We start from the raw sequence: 25,254 nt of genomic DNA, 5'->3' as shown, positions 1-25,254 counted from the left end.
AACCAAATTGAAAACAAAAAATCAGATCTATATCACATTTATTGCATTTGGTGGTAAGTTGCTTTTTTTATTTATTTAATATCATATTCAGCAAGCCATAACTTGGCAAATATTCATCTGTGGGCCAAATCACTTTGCATTCATAGTTGTGATGCCTTCAGTGAGAATCTACAATGTAAATAGTCATGTAAATAAAGAAAACACATTGAAATCAGAAGGTGTGTCTAAACCTTTGGCCTGTACTGTATATATAAATGACACAGAATCAACAGCCCTTCCTCTGGTCTTGCAGTAACCTCTGGCTGGATGTCTCTGTGCATGACCTCTATAGTGTTTGTTTTGTGTACTGATCCAGTGACATGATTAAGAGACCTTGGAATGTAGTGACGTGTGGCACCATAATAAGCTCTGTGTGTGTGTGTGTGTGTGTTTTATATATATATACTTAACTTTTATATATGTATATTGTAGCTGGAATGAAACTAGAGTATCATGTTTATTTCTATTATTTTGCATATTATCTTTTTGATCATGAACCTTTATGACTGTTGCACTGCAATGTTCAATGCAATAGTGCTTCAGCCAATGTCTTGTTCTGTCAAGTTCCAGACATCACACAATTTTACAGTGTATCACTGCTACATTCATTGGAAGTATGACACATTTTGTGAACCTTTGTTCTTAAAGTGTGCTGCAACATTTTAATAACTCGAAAACTGCAAAAACAAGTTGGCCACTAGGAGGTGCATTAACCCAACTCATTATAATCCATTTGTGGATTAGTGCCACCACCTACTGATTAATAATGTTCAATGCAAACATCTACCATTTTTGATATTTGCCACTCGATATTTGCCAATATAGATGTAAAGGTTTAGACTTCCTGAAATTTGACACATTGCATTATCACCACATTGCATAGGGGATGCTATAACTGACAAATTTCAATATCATAACATTTTGAAATGTGGTATGCTTATACTTGCCTTTGTTTGTCCAAGAGTTCAATGCAATACAATTCAGAAGCCAATACATGCTTGCCAATGTCAATACTACTGCACGCTACATGAGTATTTCCATTTTCGCTACTATTTTTCATGAGTGTATAGAAGACTCTTCTTCATTCTAAAGGTTTCTTTCCAAAAAAGGATGGCTCCCTGCATCCAAGCAGTCTCCTCAGCAGAAAAGCTCCTCTGTCCTTTCCTATGAAGTGTATTTACATTGTCAGATCAATTATGATTCAGATGAATGCCAAGGTACTTAGTATTTTACCATCTCTGTGACCATCCCAAGATGTTGACCGATATAGGACATTTTCCCTATGGGCAACCACAATAACCCAATTTGATAGGTTAATATAACCTATTGCTGTATTAGACCACTATTTAACCAGTGGTTGGATTAAAGTTGGGTTGTTTTTAACCCAAAATCTTTTAGAGTGTAGCCAATCAATTGTAGACAGCAAAAACTGAAGGCAGCGATATGGTCTGTTTAGAACCTTTGAAACCACGCCTCACAGTCTGCTCCTTTCAGGTCCCTGAGAAGATCCCGGCATTGGTTAGGGCATATTTTGAGGACATATTTTGAAGTCAAAATAACAATTTATTTTGATGCGACTCCATTCCCGCTGCTAAAAACTATAAACCATTATGTTGCTAATGCAAACAACAGTCTCGCTCTGAACTCGATTAATGTAATTTTGTAATTAATGTAACTTTGAACTCACTTATTACTCATTGATGCTAACCACATTAAATTCCTTGTAGGAGCCACTATGATGTTCTTCAGAGCACAGTGGTGCTGTTGTTGTAGGCAATTGTATGTGAAGGCTGCTTTAGGCTCAGCAGAATCCCTGTGGGTCTGTATAGATAAATCACGTTTTGTCTGCTATTCTAAACTCTATTTTTTGAGATTCTGACTTAGACGAGTCCTGTCTGGTTTGGCCCAGAGCCATATAAAGAGTTAAAAGTTCCAAAAAACTGGTGCTGAATGGCTGAATTGCATTGACTACTGACCAAGTGATTGGCCGTTTTCAGTTCCAAAACTCCCATAATCCCATAAATGCTTTTAGCCTTTTATTCTTTTATGCTTTTAACCTTTTCCCTCTGAACGGTAGAATGACATGTCCACTTCAGTTTCCAGGAAAAAAACAACTATTTTTTGGTTCCATCTTCGAACCAAAATGCCACGTTCCGAACCGTTTTTGTTTGGTCGAAATGCTCCGAATGGTTTAAATGTTGGTTTGCAAATGGGAACGGAACCGGTTCTCTATCAGTGCAAAAGGGCCGGTTCTCTATCAGTGCAAAAGGGCCGGTTCTCTATCAGTGAGATACCAGTCTGGCACACGACTATAGAGCTCAACAGTTACTGCCCACTCAGATTCCTGAAGTAACAATTTAATTCATGTTGTCCTTTAAGAACTGGATTATAAACCATAAAATCATAACCGTCCAAGGTAGACTCAAAACCAGCTGTGGTATGATTAAGCGATTGTACGCTCAAATAGACACCAAAAGTTCATGGGGCATCTATCTTGAATGTATTTTATTCGTGATTTCATGGAAAAGCACTACGCTACTCAAAATCCTTACATGTAAAAGCAGAGCCTTTGATTGGGGGAGATCTCTATTGCCATGGAAATGTTTATGACTTAATTGTGTGATCCATTTGTCCATCGTGCTCTTGTGATCCATTTGTCCATCGTGCTCATCTTACGAGTAAGCAGTGTTGCCAGATTGGGTGGAGTGATTTCCACCCAATCATGTTCGAAAACCCGCCCTCTTCAGCAAAACAAAAAATGCCCAACAGCAATTTTGTCATAGATAGTCACCATTTAACTCAAATTTTATCTGCCTGAAAGCTTATTTTCCCCGGCTCGAAGAAGTCAAAAGAAACCCAATTGGGCGGACACCCAAACAAGATGTTCAAACAAGATGGCTACTTGCAATTGAATTGGCTTAATGTAAGCGGTGATAAGTTAGTCATCTTTGTCTTACATGCAAAAGGAAGTGTGTTAAACTATTGTTAGGTTGGAAATGTATCATTCGCAATGGCTGAGTTGAGTAGTTCCTTCTCTCAGAAATTAAAATATATAGGTACACAGCCTTTTTTTCTTGTTTGCTTATAATGAAATGTTGTATGATCACAATTCATGCCAGAGCTGGTCAGCCTAAGGCAAGTCCTAAAACATTTTAGCCTACAGATTTTTCCAGAGATCGAATAGAGAAATTAACATACATCCGGAATTTACATCCGAAGCCGGGTTTGGGTAGCCTGGCGGGCCATCCTATATCATTGAAATGTAGTCTGGAATCGAACCATTCTACTCGCTTAATCCAAGGGGCGGGCAGAGAATTGTCTTTCAAACTGCCTAGGCATGCAATAGGCCAGCGCTACGACCATATCCGTATCCGGTCGGCAAAGCGGCAAATACATCCTTCTTCGAAAGGAATGACTTAAGTGCACTGTGTTGCTCAACTTTCAAAAAAAAAAAAAAAAGTCCAACTCCTCCAAAGTTGACGCCAACGCTGATTCAAACAACCGCTCTTCGTTCGCCATAGCCACCTTCCTTGTTGTTCACCGTCGCAGGACTGTCGTTATCCTGTTAAACCCGCCTTGACTCTCTAACAAAATAGAGCGCTGTGATTGGATGACGTCCACGGCATCAGCCAATAGAAATCCCTATGGTTTGATACTAGACGTACAGGCTGAGCAAATTAATTTGCCGCCGCTAGGGTGCGTCTAGATTTCTAGGCTATGGTTTGGGTTGATTTAGTTTACAACAAAAAGCTACAAAAAAAAAGCTATGTTTAGATGTCCCTATCTGTTGTAAAATATTGAGAGCGCAAACAAAAAGAAAAAAAAAGCGATTATACATTTGTCGAGAGGAAGGATGTTTTGGCTGTTCTCCCTACAGATTCACGGTAGGCTATTCCGTTGCTCTGATTGGTTAGTTCTATCCAATTGTGTGCAGAGCAGACTAAATAGATGCAGAAGCATTTTTGCCCTGTATCGGTGAAACGCCCCATAATCACATCAGAATGCAAGCAGATTACATTCTGACTGAATTGAGTAGCCTACCCTATGGCTGTCAGACTAGGATGACGCTAAGTTTCAAAATGGTAAATGGTAGCAACGTCTGCAAATTTATATAAAAAATAGTTGGAAGACTGTGTACATCTATATACAGCAGAGGCAAACTGTTTCCTGACTGCCTGTGCAGTTTATTATCAGTTTGTAAAGGTTAGGCAAAGAAGTAACAAATGCCTGGTCAACGATTGGTTAGGCTAGACTAATGATTTTAAAGTTAATGCAAAGTGTACGCCCCTTACGATGCTGGAGTTGGAAATGTTTCCCAATCATGAGAGGCCAGACTCTCTTCATGAAGTGACTGAGTCTGGTATTAGCCTACCAGGCTACTGTGTTGTTTCCTTGTCTGATGATCTACTACAAAGATAGGCTAACCATCTTGCAATAGCCAGAACAAAATGGGGCTATCCTATCTCAAAAATCCATGCATCCATCGCCAGAGTTGACAAGGATTTTTTTACATGCCATGGGCCTACAATACTATGATAGGCATATTATTAGGCGTAGGCTATCCAATCAAATTAATTCTTAATTTCACAGCTAAACCATTTTTCTTTAGATTTAGGGTTATTTTTCAAGAAGGAACTTTGTTCACAACTTTTCAGAGGAGGATCATAATAGCCTGACATTATTTGTCATGGACAGTGGCTACTGCAACCAACATTTCCATCACTCCCGACTTCCTCTTGTCCAGACCCTGCTTCTGACATACCATTGGATGAGGAACAGCGGGTGACTGAAATTTTAGTGCTCGAGGATCTGAATGGCATGGGAGGAGAGACAGAAAAGTGTTTGAATTAACAATTGAATGTAAACTAAACTGTGGACATTGCTCTTGAGGAAATGTCCCTAACTGAAGGGATGAAAGCCCGGCTCCTAAGGTTTAACTTACTGCGAAAAGATGTCAAAATAGAACAACAAGCCGTGAGTATCTGAATAAGTTTACCTACTTCTGCCGGGCGGTTCCCGTTCTGTTAGGGAAAATAAGCTAACTTGGCTAACGTCGCTGAAGTTATGCTAGCTAGCTAACGTGTTTTCGAGAATCAGGCTACAGAGAAAGTTTGGGAACAGCACGGTTTCCCGGTGGATTGCCAAATTGTTGAAATAATATCACGAAATAGCAGACAGGATATTGTATTTATTTTAAGCAACCAATTGATTACCTTTGTGTCATCCTTACCATACAGACGTGAACATCGTTTTCGAGTTTCATTGTCACAATGCTGTCAAAAGTTAGGTTGTTGACTGACTTTACTGAAAGCAATTTAACCAACGTATAGGGATTGGTATTCGCTAGATAGGTATTGTATGTTTTGGAAACCTGTCTGATGAAAGTTCAACGATTTAGTTGCGTTAATGCAACCAGGCGTTTCTATTCGCCAGTTAAAATATAAGTGACGACGTCAGAATCGTTACGACATTTTAATGTTATAGAAATTTAGCGAGAGGAATTCGGACACGCAATTGGAAGATATTTAGCATCCCTTGATTATATGTGCAAAGTTATAAAAAGTCTGCAGGTTGCGAATTGTTGAAACGTTGTCACATGCCACTGTGTGAAAAAGTCTGGAACCTTAAGGTTGTTGCCTTTACATTCTCTGGCCAAGGTGGTGCCTGAGAAGTTCAAGTGAAGGTTCAGCCCCTTGAAATAATATGATGAATCCAAATCTGAATTGCACTCATCATACTTTTAAAATGAAAAATATTTTGGTCCAAAAGTTAGAGTGCAAGTCTCAATTCAAGCCCTTAATAGCCTTTTAGCACTAGTTACTAGTTACTACAACAAGCCCAACAGCACTGCTGCAGAAAAAGTCCTAGGGGAAACACTGCATAAGTAATCATATTGAATAACCACAGTATTGATCAAAATAATCATACAGTGATGATTAATAGCTGTCAGTATTTGGAAACATCCAGTGTCCACACATAGGGGAATAGGAGAATATTGCATTTTGATGACTGAAACCCACTGGTTAGTTGGAGAGAAAGGAAGTTAGCAATGAAGTATCGAAATCAGCAAAGATACAAAGTGTATACTGACTTTAGTACAAAAGACGAAGGTTTCTGGGAGATAGCAGCTCATGACATGTAAGCCTATTTAAAACAATGAGTCAAATTGTTTTTGCTGCTCTAAGGAGCTGTAATCACATGTTGCTGAATGTGGAGTAAAGGTTTACTGGGTTGAATTTCCACAGTGCACAACTTGTTGTTAAAATGTCCTGAGGGTCTATGCACTGTGAAGGTGTATGGGAAGATGAATTGGGCTATGAGATATTTTAAAGGAGGCATTTGGTATAGCAGATGCTTTTGTACAAGAACATTTGATAGAGATGTTTCTGCACAGTGCAACACCATAGCAATTGCATATGCATACATTAATATCAGATATTATTATTATTATTATTATTTGTATTAGTTGTAGTAGTAGTAGTAGTATTAAGTTCATAAACATTCCTCAAAAGAAATAACTAGAGCTTACACAAGGGATTGTGAAGCATACCGTGTGAGAGAAGCTCTGATCTTCAGAATATTGTAGGCTAGAAGTTGTACTAAGAATGGAATCTCTGCTCTGTTTAACTGTGCAGTATTTCATCTGCATTTTTGTAATCTCTTACAACACAGCCAATGAGGTCTAGGCTAGTTAGGCTATTTGTTTCACCTGGCTATGTGTGTAGGTCAGTGTAGATCTGCTTTTGCTAACTTTACTAAGGCTGTGAAATTGACAGCTCTTGCCAGCTGTTAATGGATGTCCACTTTATAGGTTACTGTTTTTTTTTTGTTAAACCACAGAATGTCATGCTCACAGGCGCATGTTGTAGGCCTAGGTTCTCTACAGGTACGGGCAAAGTTTGAAAGTTTGTACAGACAGTGCAAAAAAAAGAAAAAAATCAAGGTTTATTTTGAGCCTGAATCTGCTTACCCTGATTGTGAAACTACACTTCATAAGATAATTTAAAGTGCTGAATGTGATGGTTCACATGATGTCACTGAAGTTATTGAAAGCTGTTTTAGCACCACTTCTTCAGAAGATAGGCTGTTGAAGCTACTGTACAGCACCATCTTACATGCTTTGCTCTTTTGAACGGCCTCTGCCTGAGTGACTGCAATGAGGTCTCCCAAGCCAGCCCGACGTTGGCAGCATGGTACCTGTTTGGTAAGAGGGAGTGGCTCTGCACCGGGACACAAAGACCTTATTCAGACACCGTGTGCCCTTGATTAGCCTCAAGTGTTAGACTGTGTGAAGATGTTCCTGGGCAAATGGCATTAAACTGGCATCAAGCTGGTGCCTTTTTTTAGTAGCAAAACACAAACGGCTCTCTGTTCATAACATTTGCAAAGGGGAGTTATTGTCATCAACTTGAAATAGTTTGTTAATATTTTGTTAAGGTTTAAGCTTGTTAGACTGGGCTGTTTGTTTTTGTATCCACGCAAGTTAGTGCCTCATAACATGTTACATCGACTTACAGGTTATGGAAAAAGTTATGCAGAACACATGCAATACAGAGATACTGTATCTGTTTCAGGCAAAATCCAGAACTTCCTACCTACCTGAATGACAAACTATAAGGGAGTTGCTTATTCATCAGTTTCATTGATATTCAGAGGTCCTGAGCATAAACTGATAGCATTAGTCAAAATATGTTTTGTTATTTTCTTGTTCTTTGGTTATGTTCTATTTGGTCTTTGGTCCTTAGGTTGTTCGTTTAAGAAAACAGTATTTCACTCAAGAACATTTATCCAGCAGAAATGTGCTCTTTGTACACTTTAAGGCCCCAATGCAGGAAGTCTACTCCCAAAGCATTTTGAAGCATGCAGCTTTAATGGGCAGTAACCGCACTGCTACAAATGACAAATGAGTAGTTCCACCACCACACTACTGTTGACAGTCTGGCCCTTCTCAGGAGTGGGACAAGCAATGCACAAGGGAAGAGATCTCTGTAGCACAGGGACACTCATTTATTTAGTTATAAGGCAAAGTGACATGTTTTAAAGGATGATAATGATGCAGTAGACATAGTGCTGTAGGGGAGGCTGTTCACAGAGGCCCTAACTGCAAAAAAAAAAAAAAAACTGTTACCTCTAGTTGTTAATCTACAATCTGGAATAGCCAAAAGGCCCAGGTTGGAGGATCTGAGGGGCGCAGTTAGACAGTAGTGGGTCAGTAAGTCACTGATATATTCAGGCGCCAGACCATGTACCAACTTGTAAGTAATTAAAAGAATTTTAAGATCAATTCCAAAATGTACTGGTAACCAATGTAGAGTCAAACCTGAGCACAATGAAGAAGCCACTAGTCAGTTTTATTTTTAAAGCGCATTTAACATGCACAGAGTGCAACCTGAAGCGCTCCACAAACAAGACACATAACAAAAAGACAAAAGATGCCGGATGGACCGGCGTAGTCGCCAGCGTGCCCATGACATCAAGACATGACAAATACATTTAAAAAATAACAAATACAAAAAAATGCTGGACGGACTACGCCAGCGTACCCGTGACACCAAGACATGACAGACAACAAAACAAATAAAAAGAAAAAAAGAAAATACATTTAAAAAGGGGGAAAAGTGATGTTAAAATTAGTCCAATTTCCAAACCAGCTGAAAATGTCCAAGGGCAATGATGACCCGTGAAAACTGCGCACAAAGCTGTGTCTTCACAACCGATGCAACGCCAACAAAGTTCTTTACAACTGACCAACCCGGTGAATTAGGGGTTTGCACGGCGTGTCATCAGATCTGGACGTCGCCATATTGGAAATACTCGCCTCATTAGAAAGCATTAGGCACTGAAGTAAATCCCAAACATCGTCAAGGAAAATGGTTAATTATTGCCGTGTTTTAGGTTGTACCAATAGGTCCGACTGAGAAAAACATCTGGTGTAGGTATCGACTTCCAAAAGTTATTAAAAAACCAGGGAGAAAGGAGAATAATGTCAGAAGTTATCAGAGGAAGGGGGGCGCTTGTGGTTGAACTTGGTACTTCGTCTCCCTCACCCAACTCATGGATCTGCGCTGCCAATAAACCGTAATTTCTCGAAATATCGCGCATTTTCTTGTGGTCCAAGTCCTGTCCTACATGGCTTTGCATCTTAGACGCATTTTGATGAGCTTTTCTGTTGTTTAGACACGGCTACAATCACGTAAGATATCCAAAGTGCATAATACTCCATTGTACTTCATTCACTGAGTATCGCCAATATGGCTGCGCGTGATGGGTTACCATGGTTACCGGCCAGAACGTGACGTCCGTGCAAACCCCTAATTCACTGACAGTCTGGAGATAACGTTAACGTTGGGCCTTGTAGACTGCAGTCTGGAGATCACTAGAAGCACAGTCTGAAAAGTCGTGGGCGATCTTGTAGATCCGCAACTCGGTGGACTTTTAACAGCGACCGTTTGTTGCTCCGTGAGATTGCAGTTCTTCACCTTTAACGTTAGTCTGCAGTTGGCATGGCAGCTCGCAGGTCAGCAACAGCTCGGCAGCCACGGCAGATCTTTCGCCTAGGTCCAGCTGTCCCGAGAGATCCCCTAGACCAGACAGTGAATTGCACCGCTCACGGATGGATGGAAGGATGTCGGAGGCCCAAGTCTGCAGTTGGCATGGAAGCTCGCAGGTCAGCTCAACTAGACAAACCAATAAAAAAATAAACATGACGTACATAAAATTACGAACATTACATAAAAACAAACAAAAACATGATGCCAGACGGAGCGGCGTGTCTCGCCAGCGTCCCTGTAACCTAGCAACCTATGTGAACCAGTGTAGAGTGGCCAGAATTAAAGTAGTTGCCAAATTCTGAACGGTGTACAATCGGCTAATGGATTATTTATTTACACGTGAATAAAGTGCTACAATAGTAAAATATTGAAGAGATAAAGGCATAATTCTCTTTGTGTCCTTTTGATGATCAGAACATCGATCTGATTCTTTTAAATACTGCTCAAAGTTTAAGTCTAAGTCCCGGGACTTCCTGGAAGCAAGCTTGGTATATCCTGCTAAAGGGGCAGCTGTGGCCTACTGGTTAGCGCATTGAACTTGTAACCGGAGGGTTGCCGGTTCGAACCCCGACCAGTAGGCACGGCTGAAGTGCCCTTGAGCAAGGCACCTAACCCCTCACTGCTCCCCGAGCGCCGCTGTTGTTGCAGGCAGCTCACTGTGCCGGGATTAGTGTGTGCTTCACCTCACTGTGTGTTCACTGTGTGCTGAGTGTGTTTCACTAATTCACGGATTGGGTTAAATGCAGAGACCAAATTTCCCTCACGGTCAAAAGAGTATATATACTTATACTTAAATTCCAAGAAAAGGCTGTGGAAGACCATTTGAGGGCTAATTAAAAGCATTTCCGTTTTGTCTGAATTTAGCTGTAGAAAATATCTAATCCTTCACATCGACAATTCAATCTCGTAAAGCAGCCAGCTTGTTAAGCATGTTTGGTATCACTATTAGGCAGAGCTGAGTCTTATCAGCATAACAGTGAAAAGAGATGTGATAATGAATTCTTTGGCTTAGAGGTAACATGTGAAAACAATATCGATTCTGGGATTAAGCTTTTGGAAACACCACATGTGATAGTTGAGGTAGAACTTACTTACAAACTTACTACGCCTCTGTGAATGAGTGAGAGCTCAGTGCAGGTTTTTAGAGAATGGTGTGGATAGAACAATCTTTTGGATCTCACAGACATTCCCCATGAAACTGCAGCTTCAACAGTTGGTTTATAGTCTAATGTGGGTCAGTGTGTTACATCATTGTAATTAAAAATAACAGAAACAAGGTTTGACCTACTGAGGAACTACACACACTTCCTAAAATAACACAACTTCTGTTTGAGAGCAGACTGTACGGGAGTCCATTTGGAAAAAAAATAAACAATTGGAAAGTCGTTCTATGACTTATGTTTTTGTTGCCATTTAAAAAAGCCAATGACTTTGCAGGTGAAGGGGTATGTCATTTGTCTTTGGCCAAGTAGACTATTCTATTTTGTTTTATGCATTGTCCTATAAATCACCACTTTGGAAGTAAGCAAAATTTTGAATGACATTTTAACATTAAGCATTGACATTAAGCTCTGTGTTTTGAATGTCAGTTGAGTCATTCAATTCTAGTAATAAAATAGGAGCCTGTTTCGTTCCCAAGCCTTTACCATTGTTGAAATGGTTTGATCAAATATTTTAATTTGACTATAAACAGATCCTTTGCTGATTCATTTTTTTATTGTTAGGTTGGAAATCAATGGACAGCTATGGCTAGATTCCATTTCAGCAGTTTCTTGGGTTGTTTCCTGTTGTTCTTGACTGTGCTGTTCGATTGTCAAGTGAATGTTTAACTGTTTATGACTCTCAACTCAACCAAGTGAGAACTACAGTGTAGAGTAATTTTCAGGCACAGTAGAGGAGGAAGGTCATTTTTTTTTTCTTCAAAGGGTGTAAACATCACATGCACAGGGGAAGTCAGACATCTGTTCCATCTCTGTTTGCATGCTTTACTTGTCTTGTTTTCCTTCTGGCCGATTTTGTGTTTAAGAAAATGTGTAGTAAGTAGTGATTGAGTAGGTTAGTTATTGATCTCATCCATGATTTCCTCAAATATTCATAATGTTGGTTACAAGTCCGAAGCGCTAACCAGTAGACCATGTTGCTTTTATAGTGTTTTGATACTATTAATGGGCTTTCACTTGAAGAGCTATGGAGCTAAGAATAGACATTAAGCTATTATCTGATCTATATGAAGTCTGAATTCAAGAGCTTCTTTTCATAATTTTGTGAGATGACAGAATGTGCCAGTATCACCTGATTTATGTGAAAGGCAACAGAGGAAAACAATATTAACAGCGTAGACAATGTTTCAGAATATTACCTACAGTATTAGTATCTATAAGTACCAATATATCACATGTTGCATTTGAGTTTGAAGTTTTGAGGAACATTTCCCAACACGCATTTATATCCATGCTCCCTGTCCCCTCTGCAGGTTCCTGAGATCATCAGTACTTTGCGCCAGGCCAGTAAGAGCTCTGAGCGTCAGGAGGAGTCTGCTGCTGCTGACAGTTACCTTAGTTCCAGTTGTCACGATGACAAGCAACACTGTGACACTGTCTCCCCTAACACAGTCACATTTGCCAAGAAGTTTGAGGTGTTGTTCTGTGGGCGAGTTGTTGTCGCTCACCGCAAGGCTCCACCTGCCCTAATCGATGAGTGCATTGAGAAGTTCAGCAGGGCCAGTGAAGGTATTGGTGGGTTGGCTGCAGGCATCAGACGGGTATTGTCCCTCAAGCCGACTACTAATGGCGTACAGATGGGAGCTGGAGAAGGCAACTTAAGCAGGAAGGCAGCGTTCCTCCAGCGGGACCCCAGCCTCTCTTCCCTGCAGGCTCAGGATGAGAATGGCCTTTCGCTAGAGCTGCAAAACAGAATTGTCCCTGGGGCCTGTGGAGTCCGTCCCACCAGCATTCTTGAGAATCGCACCATGCTCTTCACGGTAGGCACCATGTAAAGCATTTAATGTTTTAATTACTAATGATTATAACATAATCATTAAAGGTGTTCTAAGCGATGCCTCACGTTTTTTAGGGTAAAACATGTTATGTCACTTCTTGCAAATAGCACCTAACCAACCGCTAGCTGTCTGTGTCCTAAATACACTGTAAAAAAAACGCGATCTCTGTGGACAGCCCAGGGCCCACTTCCCCGAAACCATCTTAAGCCTAAGAGCGTCGTAAAGTCCCTCTTACGAACGTCTTAAGATTTGCCAACTGTTTCCCGAAACCATCGTAGCTTAAGAGCATCGTGAAAACACTCGTAGATCTACGAGTGCTCCAGAGTACTCGTTACCGGCTAAGAGCGTCTTAACAGTACTTCTCACTGAGGTCACCAACAGGACATACAGAGGAATTACAACTTAGAATACATAATCCAATTTACGTTCCCATTCTTTATTGTGTTTTCCTGTGATGAATCAGATTTTAGCGTGCAAAATAGCCTACATTTAATGGTCATAATAATGTGATGAAAAGCGGACAAAAATGCAATCAAGTTATGAAACGAGACGTTGCCAGAATAGTTTGACATCTTTGCTAAGTGAATATTTTATTAGGCCTATGAGGTAAAAAGCAGAGAAAGCAACATGTGGTTTAGTCTGTAGCCTACTGCATCAAAATCTAAGCCTATACATTTCCTCTCTTTCTTACTCGACTTCTTTCTTATCTTCAAACGTGTTCTTAAGTGGCACCGCGAAGAATTATTGCATGGTGCAACAATCTAATCTTAAAATAATTACAATTATTTATGTCTCTGTGTGGTATATAACCTACTTGGGATGCTTACATGCAGATGTCAAAGTGTTTCTATTTTCGTATTGATGTGAATTAATGTGTAGATCCGAAGATCAAATGGTAGGCCTATAGCTGTGACGTGCAGTCACCTGACATCACCGTCAAATCAGAGGATATTTCAGAACTATTAACGTGGACAGCTCCCCTTAAGAGCATCTTAAGAGCAGTGCATGCGCGTTCACACTACGAGCATGTTCGGGAAACAGTCGGAAAAACCAAACGAACGATCGTAAGATGAATCGTAGAAAACCCTCTTAAGAGCGTGTCTCCGTCGTTATCGGGGAAGTGGGCCCAGGCTCCAAGAACGGCAACAAAAACAACCTGGGCAAACCTAGCCCATGAAAACATAACAAACTGTTCCAGCAAATCACAGACGAGATGCGCGTTTAGGAGAGTTTCAATTGCACGGGAGCAGCACGAGAGGGAGGGGGAGGAAGTAGCGAGCTAGCTCTCTGTTTTGTTTGAAAGTCTACAGAAGTGACGTTGCCCAGCATCGCTTAGAGCACCTTTAAACTTTTCCTGCTGAACTAATAATTTCATCCTTCTTACTAGTGGACACTTATAGCTTTGTTTTTAATTAAGGTGTGTTTGTAATTAAATGGAATAAATAGCAATAAGCGCACACAAGGACCACTTAGATTAAGGGCCCTGATTAGAACCACAAACAGGCTGCTGTGGTAACCATGCAGCAACAACAAGAGGTGGAACCAATTGCTAATTTGGTACAGAATGCAATCAAAGGATATCAAATAATCCTGCTTTGTAACATGTTATTGACTTTAAAAGAGCGCTGGTAGGTTGTTTAGAGGGGTGGCATGGAAATACTGTGCCTTTGAGTGATTTACTGAGAAGTCCCTAGTCTGTGCACCGACACATGCAAGCACACAAGAAAAACAAATACCACCCTAAAGAAGTCACTGACGTTGTATAAGATGGACATACTATCATATAGACACTGTATACAATTGTCTCTGTGGTTATATAAACATTATGATCAGGGGCTGGTATGTTGTGTGGTTAAGACTGGAAGATGACATGAGTTGTGCTCCACAAAAGGTGACTATGTATTGGAAACATCTTGGTATGCAGGCGTAGAGCTCGTTCTGTTAAGACTACCATCATTCTGTTGTTTTTTCTCTCCTGTCTTTCTCACTCTCTCACCGAGTTGGCACTTAAATCTGGCTTAGCACACACACACACACACACGCACACACACTCAAACAACCATGGAATAAATCACCCTTTACCACTGCATTACCATTTTTCAAGCAGTTGTTTGCCCATGACGGACAGTGCTTGTATTGCATTCAAGATAGATACTGTAGGTTGCTAATGAGCATAGGAGCTGTTTTTGTGAAGGACTGTGTCTATTGTTGCATATTGGGCTTCATCAAAATGAAATAATTGCTTTCACACCTGACAATGTGCCAATTGTGTCAAGTTTATTTACAGTACATAGCGCATTTCATACACAGAGGTCATTCAATGTGCTTTACATAAACAAAAGCAAACAGTAATAGCAAATAAAAACATAGAAGGGCAAAAGTCAAAGAAAAGTTTAAAGAGTAAAGATCAAAGCACACAAGGTCAATTCATTCAAAAATAAAGGATAATTAAAAAGACAAAATAAAAGACAAAAAGTAGAATAATTTAAAGACCGATTCAGAATTTGTAACTCAGTGCAGTTAGCAAAAGGCATATGAGAACAGTTTGGTCTTAAGGCTAGATTTAAAACTGGTGACAGTTGGGGCCTTTTTGGAGTCATCCGAAAGTTGGTTCCAGAGCTGAACTGCATAGCAGCTAAAAGCTGCTTCACCATGTTTAGTTCTAACAGCAGGTTTTACTAACAGTTTTTTTCCTGAGACCTGAGAGGTCGAGAAGGTGTTGGAGTAATGTGGTCAGTTCTTTTAGTTTTCATGAGAATCCTAGCTGCTTCGTTTTGCGTCACCCGAAGCTGTTTGATAAGCTTAGTCTTTTTAGGAAGGCCTGTGAAAAGCCCATTGTAGTAATCAACCCTGCTGGAGATAAATGCAAATGTGTTTTTCTAAATCATGTTTTCACATCTGCCACACAGCTCACAAATTTGATCTATCTATCTATCTATCTATCTATCTATCTATCTATCTATCTAATCACTCGTTTTACGTTATTTACAGTAACAACTTCCCAAAAGCCCACACATTACCAACACTATCCCATTCCGTTGACTCAATCTTGTTATGATGTCCTGGCCGGCCTTGTGTCCCTCTGCCCCTATATTTCAGGATGGCAGGAAATGCTCAGCATTTTGGCAGGAAACAGGAAGACTTGAGTTGAGTCTCTTCTAAAATTCTCACTGTTTAAGCACAATTCAAGCCAGATTCTCTGACATGGGCATAACTGACTATAACACCCAGTCAAGGTCATTTCTCTCTGATGGTATTAATGCCACTTCAGCTGGGTTTCCTTAGGCCTAGCCTAGGAGTTTAGGAGAGATACAGCAGGGCTCCGTTCTTCATAAATTGCTTACTAGTAGTTGTACTAAATCAACACTGAATTGAGTAAGTTGCAGCTCCTGACTTTCAAGTTGCGGAAGTGGTTTCATAGAGTATAAGTTGCCATGGTACCCTAACAACAGTTACATAGTCAGTTACATATATATTATATACTTATATATATATATATATATATATATATATATATATATATATATATATATATATATATATATATAATCTCGGGGAGCAGTGAGGGGTTGGGTGCCTTGCTCAAGGGCACTTCAGCCGTTACTACTGGTTGGGGTTTGAACCGGCAACCCCAACAAGTCCGAAGCGCTAACCAGTAGGCCACGGCTGCCCCAATATATATATAGCACCAACTACAGACTTTGTTGCAGACTACTTTACTTTCCTTTCTTGACTCTTGGTCCTCTGAGGAGCTGCTGTTCTTTCAGCCTTTCACCAGCATCAAGAGATCACACACTCAAGACTTTTCATGTGTGGTTCCTCAGTGGAGTACTGTCCATTCTAGTGATACACACAGGGTCATACCTCTGTCTCCCTCGGTCACTCTTTGTAAAGGCCAAATGCTGGATTTATACTGTTTCTTCATAATTACTGAGGGATACACACATAGTAGTGTCTCCTAAGGATCCTGTTCACTTGTAATAACATTGTGAGTCTATTACTGTGCATACATACCAAGAATGACTAGAGCGTCTACATTTGTTCTGACTGCCCTTTTTTTGATGCTTGAACCTAGGAGGTATTCCAGACATCCGCTGGAATCCCCGGCAAGAGACGCCGGCTCTCATATAAAATGAATGACTTCCGTTCGTTAGGGCAAGTTTTGACGCTCCAGTCGTTCTTGGGGTGTATGCACAGTTAAGTGGCACAGACACAGTCTGAAATCTGCCCCCATGGCATAGCTTTGTAGCTGCCAGGATAACTCGCTATGTAGCACCAATACCCCCCCCGCCACCCCCCAGCTGGGGTCAATGAAGATGATATGTTGGGGAATAGTTGTTTTAGCTGGAAATACTAGAAGTTATGGAGAGAATGAGTGAAGGAGTTTCATTCAGACGGAAATATTCCTGAGAGGAGTAGTAGTAGTAGTAGTAGTAGTAGTAGTAGTAGTAGTGATCACTAACATTACAAACTAAATGTGTTAATAGAGTATTTCATATTATTACATTGCATTAAGTACAGAATTTCATATGAAGTAAGTTTTTTTCTAAATTCTATTCAGAAAGGCTGCTGAGACCAACTTTATTAAAGGTCACATATTTTATAGCCTGGTAAACCAAACTCTTTTCACGAAGTGGATAGTGTCTGGTCACTCACGACTGGGAAATCTTTCCAACGCTACGCATGGTGACGGGCGTAGACATAGCTTAACTTTGGTTAGGCTGGACCAATGATTTCAATCACATTGATCAGGGATTATCAAGGACTAACGTTACTTCCTATTTCACCTAAACTTTACAAACTGACAATAAACAGCATTAGCAGTCAAGAAACAATGTATGTGGGCCTACCATTGCTGTAAATAAATGTACACATGCTACTGACTGCAATTTTTTAAATTTGCAGGCGTTGCCACTGCCGTTTACCCAAGCCACTTTCGATTTAGAAACTATAGCCAAACATTTTACATAGGCGGAGCAATATACTTCGTTGTAGTTTATGTCTATGGGTGCGAAATGGGGATCGATTCCTGTCTGCATAAAGAGGCGTGTCGTTGACGTATTGATGACGTTCCACCTGTCAGACAGCTAGCAACCGGCCAACAGCAGCAGAATAAATAACAGGCACACACCTGATATAAGGTCGATTTTCTCCAGACTGGAATGCTGAAAAATGCTAAATATGTACCTGAAATGGTCAGAAGGGTTTGAAGATCATGACATTGTGCCCACAATTCACATTCCTAACTCTATAGAACCAAGATCTTAGCATATGTGGTGACTGGCACTGCCTCTGGTCTGTATAAAGGGGGATTTGGTCAAAATACCAAAACGAAGAGGCACTACAATGCCGTTTTCAACCCTGTCTAAAGAGCCATGTTCAGAGTGGCCTGTTTGTGTTTCTGTACCTTAACAAACACAAGCATATTGTACGATGGCTTTGATTCGACATTTTGGTAACAGGTCCCAAGCTTGCAGGATAAAAGCAAACCTTTGCCCGTTTGTTCTTCAGTCATGAGCAGAGACTTCCATATCAAGGTCAAATCTAGGTGGTTTTGTTCAACAAGCTTTCCTTCTTGATGTCATGAAGGGACAAGTTCTGTATGTCTCATTCCTGTCTCTTAATCTCATGTTTCCAGACCTAGGCAGCCCATACAAAAAATGACTGGGTTCTGTTATTTCTATGTTTTTGCATTGGTAGCCATGCCAGATACCCATACATACTGAGTGAACTTTTCATAATATGTGACCTTTAATAGAAATACACCAATGTTATGGCTGATGGCGGTTCTCATGTACAAGCTTGATTGCAATACCCTTGGCGTTTGGTTGATTAGTGGTAGAAGGCTTAAAAACAAGCTTGTGATCACAGTCAGATTTAATGTTAAATAAATTGCTTTCACAGCATCTTATGTTCATTCGCGTGCTGCAAATTTCAAGCCCAGGAAGTCAGCTTGTACTGTACAGTTATGGACAGGGTTAGCCTAATATTGTTAATAGTGGTAAATATACAATACAACCGATACATTCTTCCATTTTATGAAATCATTCCTCTCAAACGTACTTTTTACTGATTTCTTCTCCTTTTCATCTTCTGGCCACCCTGCCACTTAAATGTGAAAACGTGAATGACGCAGAGGAGCGTGTCTGATCGGCCACTGTATCAGCATGGCGCTGGAACACGGTAGACTCTGAGGTTGATTCCTTACTCCCATGTAGATATATTCCTGATATTCTAGATCTTTTCCTGATTAACACCTCTTATGCAGATTCACTTAAGCTACAGGTTATAAGCCTAAGTTCCAAAGCAATTTGGGAAACCTCTGTTTTACAATTTTTTGTAAATTGGTTGCAGTGAGTTATTCCTTTCAACTCGCTGTTCTCCTAGACCTAGGTGCTACTCTTTTTGCACTAAGGGGCTTTTGTTAATTACTCTGTCAAAAACAAGTCCTAAAGACTGACATGCACATGTGCTTTTTTATATAGTTTCTTGTAAATTGGCCAGTTAGGAGTAACTTTCAGCCATAAGATTCTTTGTGCATATGGGCCCTGAGCTGCATTAAATATCAACATAACAGTAGAGTAAAGGGTCACTAGAAACATCAGTGTAAAACAATAGATAAAAGAATATTGGAAATGGCACACAGTGTGATGTTTGATGTTTGAAGTTGAGATTTGAGGGATTTGAAGTACAATTCATACAAATCATGCAAGATCATTTTTGGGAGTGAGTTCTATTGTTGGGAGCAATGGTGATTTAGTATAAAATGTAAACACATGTAAAAATAGCAGAATTTATTCTTCCAATATATCTGTAGAGAAGATCTACTGATGTATTTATTATTTTCAATCGAGCATGCTCCTACAGTATAACATCTCCACATGACACTGTAGTAGTTTATTAAGTTAGGAAGTTAGACAAAAACTCATCTGTCAGTATAGCTTGTGAGACATAGCCATGACACATTGCAAGTCACTTCTGGTTTCTCTCAACAAGTACTTGCAACTTCCCCAAACATGCTCAACAAAACCAACCCTCTTACTCAGCAATGATATCATCCAAATGAAATCTCCCGATTAATCCACAGCAAAGGATCTTACTCACAGACATACATATACACACACACACACATACACACACACACACACACACACATACACACACACACACACATACAGACATTCTCTCTCTCTCTCTCTCTCTCTCTCTCTCTCTCTCTCTCTCTCTCTCTCTCTCTCTCTCTCTCACTCATACACACACACACACATTTTCTCTCTCTCTCTCTCTCTCTCTCTCTCTCTCTCTCTCTCTCACACTCACTCGTACTCACTCACACACACACAGACGGAGAGAGAGAGAGAGGGGGAAAAAGAGAAAAAGGTACAGTCTCACTCTGAACAGTAGTTCCCTTATGCTTGTTTTGATGAATGGAAATAAAACATGGTGGAAGATTTGATTAACTAAACATTGATATGATTGGTTTAAAAGCTACCACAATCCACACAGCACAAATGTATCTCCCTGTCTTTGTCTGAAACTAAAAAACATTTCCCTCAATAATACAGAATCACATGTTTGCCATCACTGTGTGTATCAACATGTGTAGGTTGGGAGGTCACAGATATTCCTGGTGAGCCCTGACACTAAGAAGGTGGCCATAGAGAAAAGCTTCAGAGAGATCTCCTTCTGCTCTCAGGTATGCTAATGCAATTTAGATTATCTTGTAATCTTCCAAGTTTCTTGCATATTGCCCATGTGGTTTTTAAAACTTTATATTGGTATGTGTACCTCCCTCTCTAACCGAAATGACAACAATCTCTCCCTAGGGCATTAGACATGTGGATCACTTTGGCTTCATCTGCAGGGAGTCCTCAGAAAGTGGGACTTGCCAGTTTGTCTGCTATGTGTTCCAGTGTACAGATGAGTCTCTGGTAAAGCAAAGATGGGTGGCTTGTTTGTGTGGTGGTGTGGAGTTTGGATTAGTGGATGGTCTGTTGGGTGAATGAAGTATTTTCTCTGACTGGTCTGATCTGGGTTGTTGTTGTCTTCAGGTGGATGAGATCATGTTGACTTTAAAGCAGGCGTTTTCCGTAGCAGCCCAACAGCAGGTCTCGCAGACTCATGGCCAGCAGTGTGAAAACTGCCCCATGCTTACACTGCATAGAGTGTGTGAACGGATAGAAGGTAAGTCCTGTTGGCACATACATTACTGTATGTCTGTAGCCGTAGAAGATCTGGTGCACATACACACATACTGATGGTTGTTCCACACATTTTGCATGTGTTTGTTTTTTGTTCCCTATTTGTGTGCGTGGATGTGGATGTGTGTGTGTGTGTCTGTGTGTCTGTGTATGTTTGTGCGTGTGTGTATGATTGCCTGTGACTAGGTGTCCACCCATCCAAAGCCAGGCTTGAACTCCAAAGGCATTTAGCCACCCTGGACAGCCAGGAGCAAACAGCAGTGTTCCAAATAACCATGGTGGGTATATTTATCCTATCGTAACACCTCCAATTATCACCCATTTTGTTCGAAAATTCTAAAACAACAATGTTTTTTAATACTTCAAAATAACATTTGATAAATGAACCTTACATTTTTCAGTAGCCATAGGTGTGTAGATTTAAACAAAATCTGGTTTGGTTCTTACTGGGGCTTTTACTGCTGAAATATCCTATTTTGTTTACCACGCTCGGAGGTTAGAGCCGGCCTGGTGGGTCATCTACTTCCACCCTTTCACACGGCACATGAACGGTTAGACCGAAAATTCTCGTCGCTACTTCAAAATTCCACTGGAGCTCCAAACGGATTTGTACACGCGGCCTTACAACACTGTTTACAGCTCTTCGAGTCGGGATAAAATGTAATTTTTGGTACATAGCTAATTCAGATACACCAATGGTGTGGGTGCTTGCGTTTCTTTAGGAATCTACCGTCTTGGTTTGTATAGAAATGAATGTTAAGTGACACATACACGCAAGAGGACGGAAACACGGGACGGGTGGTAATGGGGGGCGTTCCGATACCTTCCCTAACAGAATTGTGGTATCGTTCAGAAATGGCATGTGCTTTTATGATTACATTTCACTTGTATTCATCACAAGCCTACTGTAGATGCTAGTTTATGTTCCCGTTAACCTCAAGAAAATTGATTGTTGTCTGTCATGCATTATTTTTTATATGTATTTGTTTCACAATATGTTCAAACAGTTACTTTTATCCTGTGTTAGAGCTATTATGCCCACTTACATACATTTCAAAATTATTATGACCTCTGATCTATATGACAATTTTAAGCATATATTAAGCCTCTTAATAAAATCTTCAGCTCAAATGGTATTTGGTTCTGTGAATATAGGAAACAAAGAATTACAACACCAAAATTGAGTGTCTTTTCTCCAAACACATGAAATCATTTTTTGTAACATTATTGAATATAGGCCACAATCTTTGTTCTGTTAGTCACAAAAGATACTGAATTTGAGTAGTTGCCTATTGTAAGCGCAACCCGATGCCAAACAGAACCTGTTTGTGCAGTCATTTTTTGGTGTGGGTCATTCCACGTCAATTCAGCCAGGGCCCACGCACTTAGGTCTCAAAAAATTCTGAAAAAATGACCAGGTGTACCAATGTTACCCAGGAGACACACTGTAAAATGTATTTTATGTAAGATCAATACTTTCCAAGATGCAGCCAGTTTTACAGGGGGAGGGGGGTGTCGATTTTGTACGGCCTCTTTTTTTTTTGTCAAAGTTCACAAGCCCAAAGTGTAAGAACTAAACCATGTAGGAGGCTCAAATTTTGCATGCTGGTACATAAATAGGAATAGTATGTAGCAAAATCATCAATTTTGGACTGGATGATCCTGCATGGTCATTGTAGATTTTGCTACATACTATTCCTATCGATGTACCAGCATGCAAAATTTGAGCCTCCTACATGATTTAGTTTGTGCGCTGTGGGCTTGTGAATTTTGACAAAAAAAAGAGGCCGAACAAAATCGACACCCCCCTACCCCTGTAAAACTGGCTGTATCTTGGAAAGTATTGATCTTACATAAAAGTAATTTTACAGTGCGTCTTCTGGGTAACATAGGTACACCTGGTAATTGTTTCAGAATTTTTTGAGACCTAAGTGCGTGGGCCCTGGCTGAATTGACGTGGAATGACCCGTGTCTGGTGGTGCTGGTGGTGTCTTTGCTGGTGCACCAGCAAATGTCAGGGATTGCTTTATTTTTAGTTTTGTCCTTGTTCTGTCCTTCACATGCCCTTTGCCATTTATTTCCCAGTAATTCATTTCACAACAATTTGGTATAGGAACTTGGTTGTTCCCCTTTGTGTTGACTTAGTTTTGTTACATGTGGTTATCTGTAGATGCAAACTCTTCCCAGGTTAAGACATGTTAAGATAAGAATTGCGTCATTCACTTCAGTTAGCAGAAATTTCAGACACATGAAGACAACAGGAAAGGTTACTCTGCAAACTGAAAACCTCTAGAAAAATTGTATCGTAGGCTTGTGTGACACCCAGTGGTGAAACAGTGAAATTGCATTTTAGAAGGGAAAAGGAAATTGGCACATTTTTTGTACAGTTGTCGGAGCCAAGGTTTGTTGTGTATGTTCCAGAAAGCACAACCCAAGTCAGACCAGGAGGAGAATGAATTGCTGGTATCATGTCTGAGAAGACTGTATGAAGAGAAACAGAAGAGTCACACACACACGTATATCAAACAGGTACAAACATGAAAACATCAGGTAGATACAGACATCTGATACAGTATCTGTCTGAATTATCGCTGTGCTGTGCTGTGCTGTGCTGTGCTGTGCTGTAATGTGATGTGATGTGTTGTGACAGAGTGCAGTTGCAGAGGAGAGAGGAGATGCTGGTTTGAGTGGCAGCAGGTTGCGTCTGGAACAATTCAAGACTCGAGCCAAGAGGTCTTTAACAGAGTCACTGGAGGGCATTTGGAAGGTGCGTTAGAGCAAAAAGAAGGCCTTTTACAATGATAAGATTCATAGTACCACTGACACCCAAAAACTCTTTTTCACCTTCAAAACTCTACTCAATTCTCCATCTCATCCACAAGCTACCAACCTCGCAGCTGACATATTAGCTTCTTTCTTCACTGGCAAGGTAGCAGGCTAGCAGCCATCAGTGGCCAGTTCTCTGAACTCTGCATCATTTCCCTCATTTCACTCCTCTTACTGAGAGTGAAACTTGCACTCTTAGGAGGTGTCTAAACTCCTAACATGTCGCCGCCCTACGACATGTAGTAGTTTAAAACTTTGAATCTTAAAATGCTTAAATGTTATAGCTACTTAAATTTTATACTATTGTACTATAGTGTAGCTCTGTAGCTTAAATCTAAAAATGCTTAAATGTTAATAGCCTAAAGGTTATTCCATTGCTGTAAGTCCCTTTGAACAAATGTGTCCGCCACTATGACTATATGAGTTTTGTGGAATTCCGTTCATGGGGGGCCATACAATAAATGAATTTCTGTGCACATATAGTGACTACACAAATCGGCCTGCAGATGATGGTGTTGAGTGAAGGGTTGCCAGATGAAGTTGAAATCTACACACACTCACATACACGCATGCACACGCACACACACATAAACACACCCACACACACAAAAACCCCCACTCCTCCACAGACACATAAAGACATACACACATGTCGCGCACACACACACGTCGCGCACACACACACACACACAGGCATGCACACAGACACACAAGCAAGCACACACACACATGCACAAACTCATTTACATACACAAAAGTTGCAAGAGTAGGAGATGGAGACAAATTGACAAGCGTGATTTTTTTTTGCGGAGACAATGTGCAGGACTGGGCGGCGGTCATATTTTGTACCGTTCTGTGGTACGTCTAGTTGAAGGTAGTTGCTAGTCACTGTCCAGAAGAATGAAAGGTTATGTATGGGAAGTATATTGCGATGAGATAGTTGGAGGCTTAAATGGCCAACTTTATCATGTGACATCATTTACATGGAACATGGAGACAGACACGCACAGATATTTTTAATAGAAAGTTATAATATATATTATAATACTGTACATGCAATATGTTGCTGAATACCTGATTAGTCCACTCTGTGTGCATGCATGTGTGCTCATCTCTATGTTTCTTCCAACACAGGGCAGTAGCAAGTCTAAATGTCAAAGTGAAGAAGATGTCAGCTCCTCTGATTCCACGCTCAATAATAGCAACCAGGTAACATGCACAAATAGAAGGGCTGTCTGTGTCAATCTCTCTGTGCCTAAAACATAAAAAAACTTGTTATGTGTGTGATGTGGTTTATCTCATAATCCTGCTTGTGTTCTTCTGTCAGGACTCCTTGCTGGATGAACACTTGTGCTCCCCTCTTCCACTGTCCAGCCCTCTGCGCTCCCACAACTCTACAGGTGACCTGAAGCGTCTGGAGTCCAGCTCTCCACTGCAGGAGACACAGCAGCCAGCCTTCCGCCGAAGGGCCAGCACCATCAGTCACTCCCCCACGCAGTCTTCCCTCTCTAGCCCCCTGGGACAACCACAGCAACCCTCAGCAGCCACCAAACCCAAACTGGTCCGACACTACTCCGTCAGCACGGACAGCCCACACCAGAGCAAGTACGAGACTGGCGAGTTTCAATGTGTGTAGGGA

The 25,254-nt window shown here is 40.6% G+C and overlaps 1 protein-coding gene across 6 annotated transcripts in view; it reads left to right on the top strand.

Annotated features, from left to right (window-relative positions):
- Positions 1-25,254, top strand: part of tbc1d1 (TBC1 (tre-2/USP6, BUB2, cdc16) domain family, member 1) — a 48,765-nt gene that overhangs the window by 1,972 nt on the left and 21,539 nt on the right. For 5 of the 6 annotated variants that reach the window (XM_042084772.1, XM_042084771.1, XM_042084769.1 and 2 more), the window contains exons 4-12: positions 12,064-12,570; positions 20,195-20,284; positions 20,415-20,519; positions 20,640-20,772; positions 20,976-21,067; positions 23,211-23,318; positions 23,440-23,556; positions 24,750-24,824; positions 24,943-25,220. In XM_042084772.1, coding sequence (XP_041940706.1) covers positions 12,064-12,570; positions 20,195-20,284; positions 20,415-20,519; positions 20,640-20,772; positions 20,976-21,067; positions 23,211-23,318; positions 23,440-23,556; positions 24,750-24,824; positions 24,943-25,220 — 1,505 coding nt within the window. Of the gene's footprint in view, positions 1-4,774; positions 5,014-12,063; positions 12,571-20,194; positions 20,285-20,414; positions 20,520-20,639; positions 20,773-20,975; positions 21,068-23,210; positions 23,319-23,439; positions 23,557-24,749; positions 24,825-24,942; positions 25,221-25,254 lie in introns of those variants that run through there. The other variant, XM_042084774.1, reaches the window with a different exon arrangement.

The sequence above is a fragment of the Alosa sapidissima genome, chromosome 1 (genome assembly GCF_018492685.1).
Source record: "Alosa sapidissima isolate fAloSap1 chromosome 1, fAloSap1.pri, whole genome shotgun sequence".
NCBI classification, from domain to species: Eukaryota; Metazoa; Chordata; class Actinopteri; order Clupeiformes; family Clupeidae; genus Alosa; species Alosa sapidissima.
This window is presented reverse-complemented; position numbering and strand designations above follow the sequence as displayed.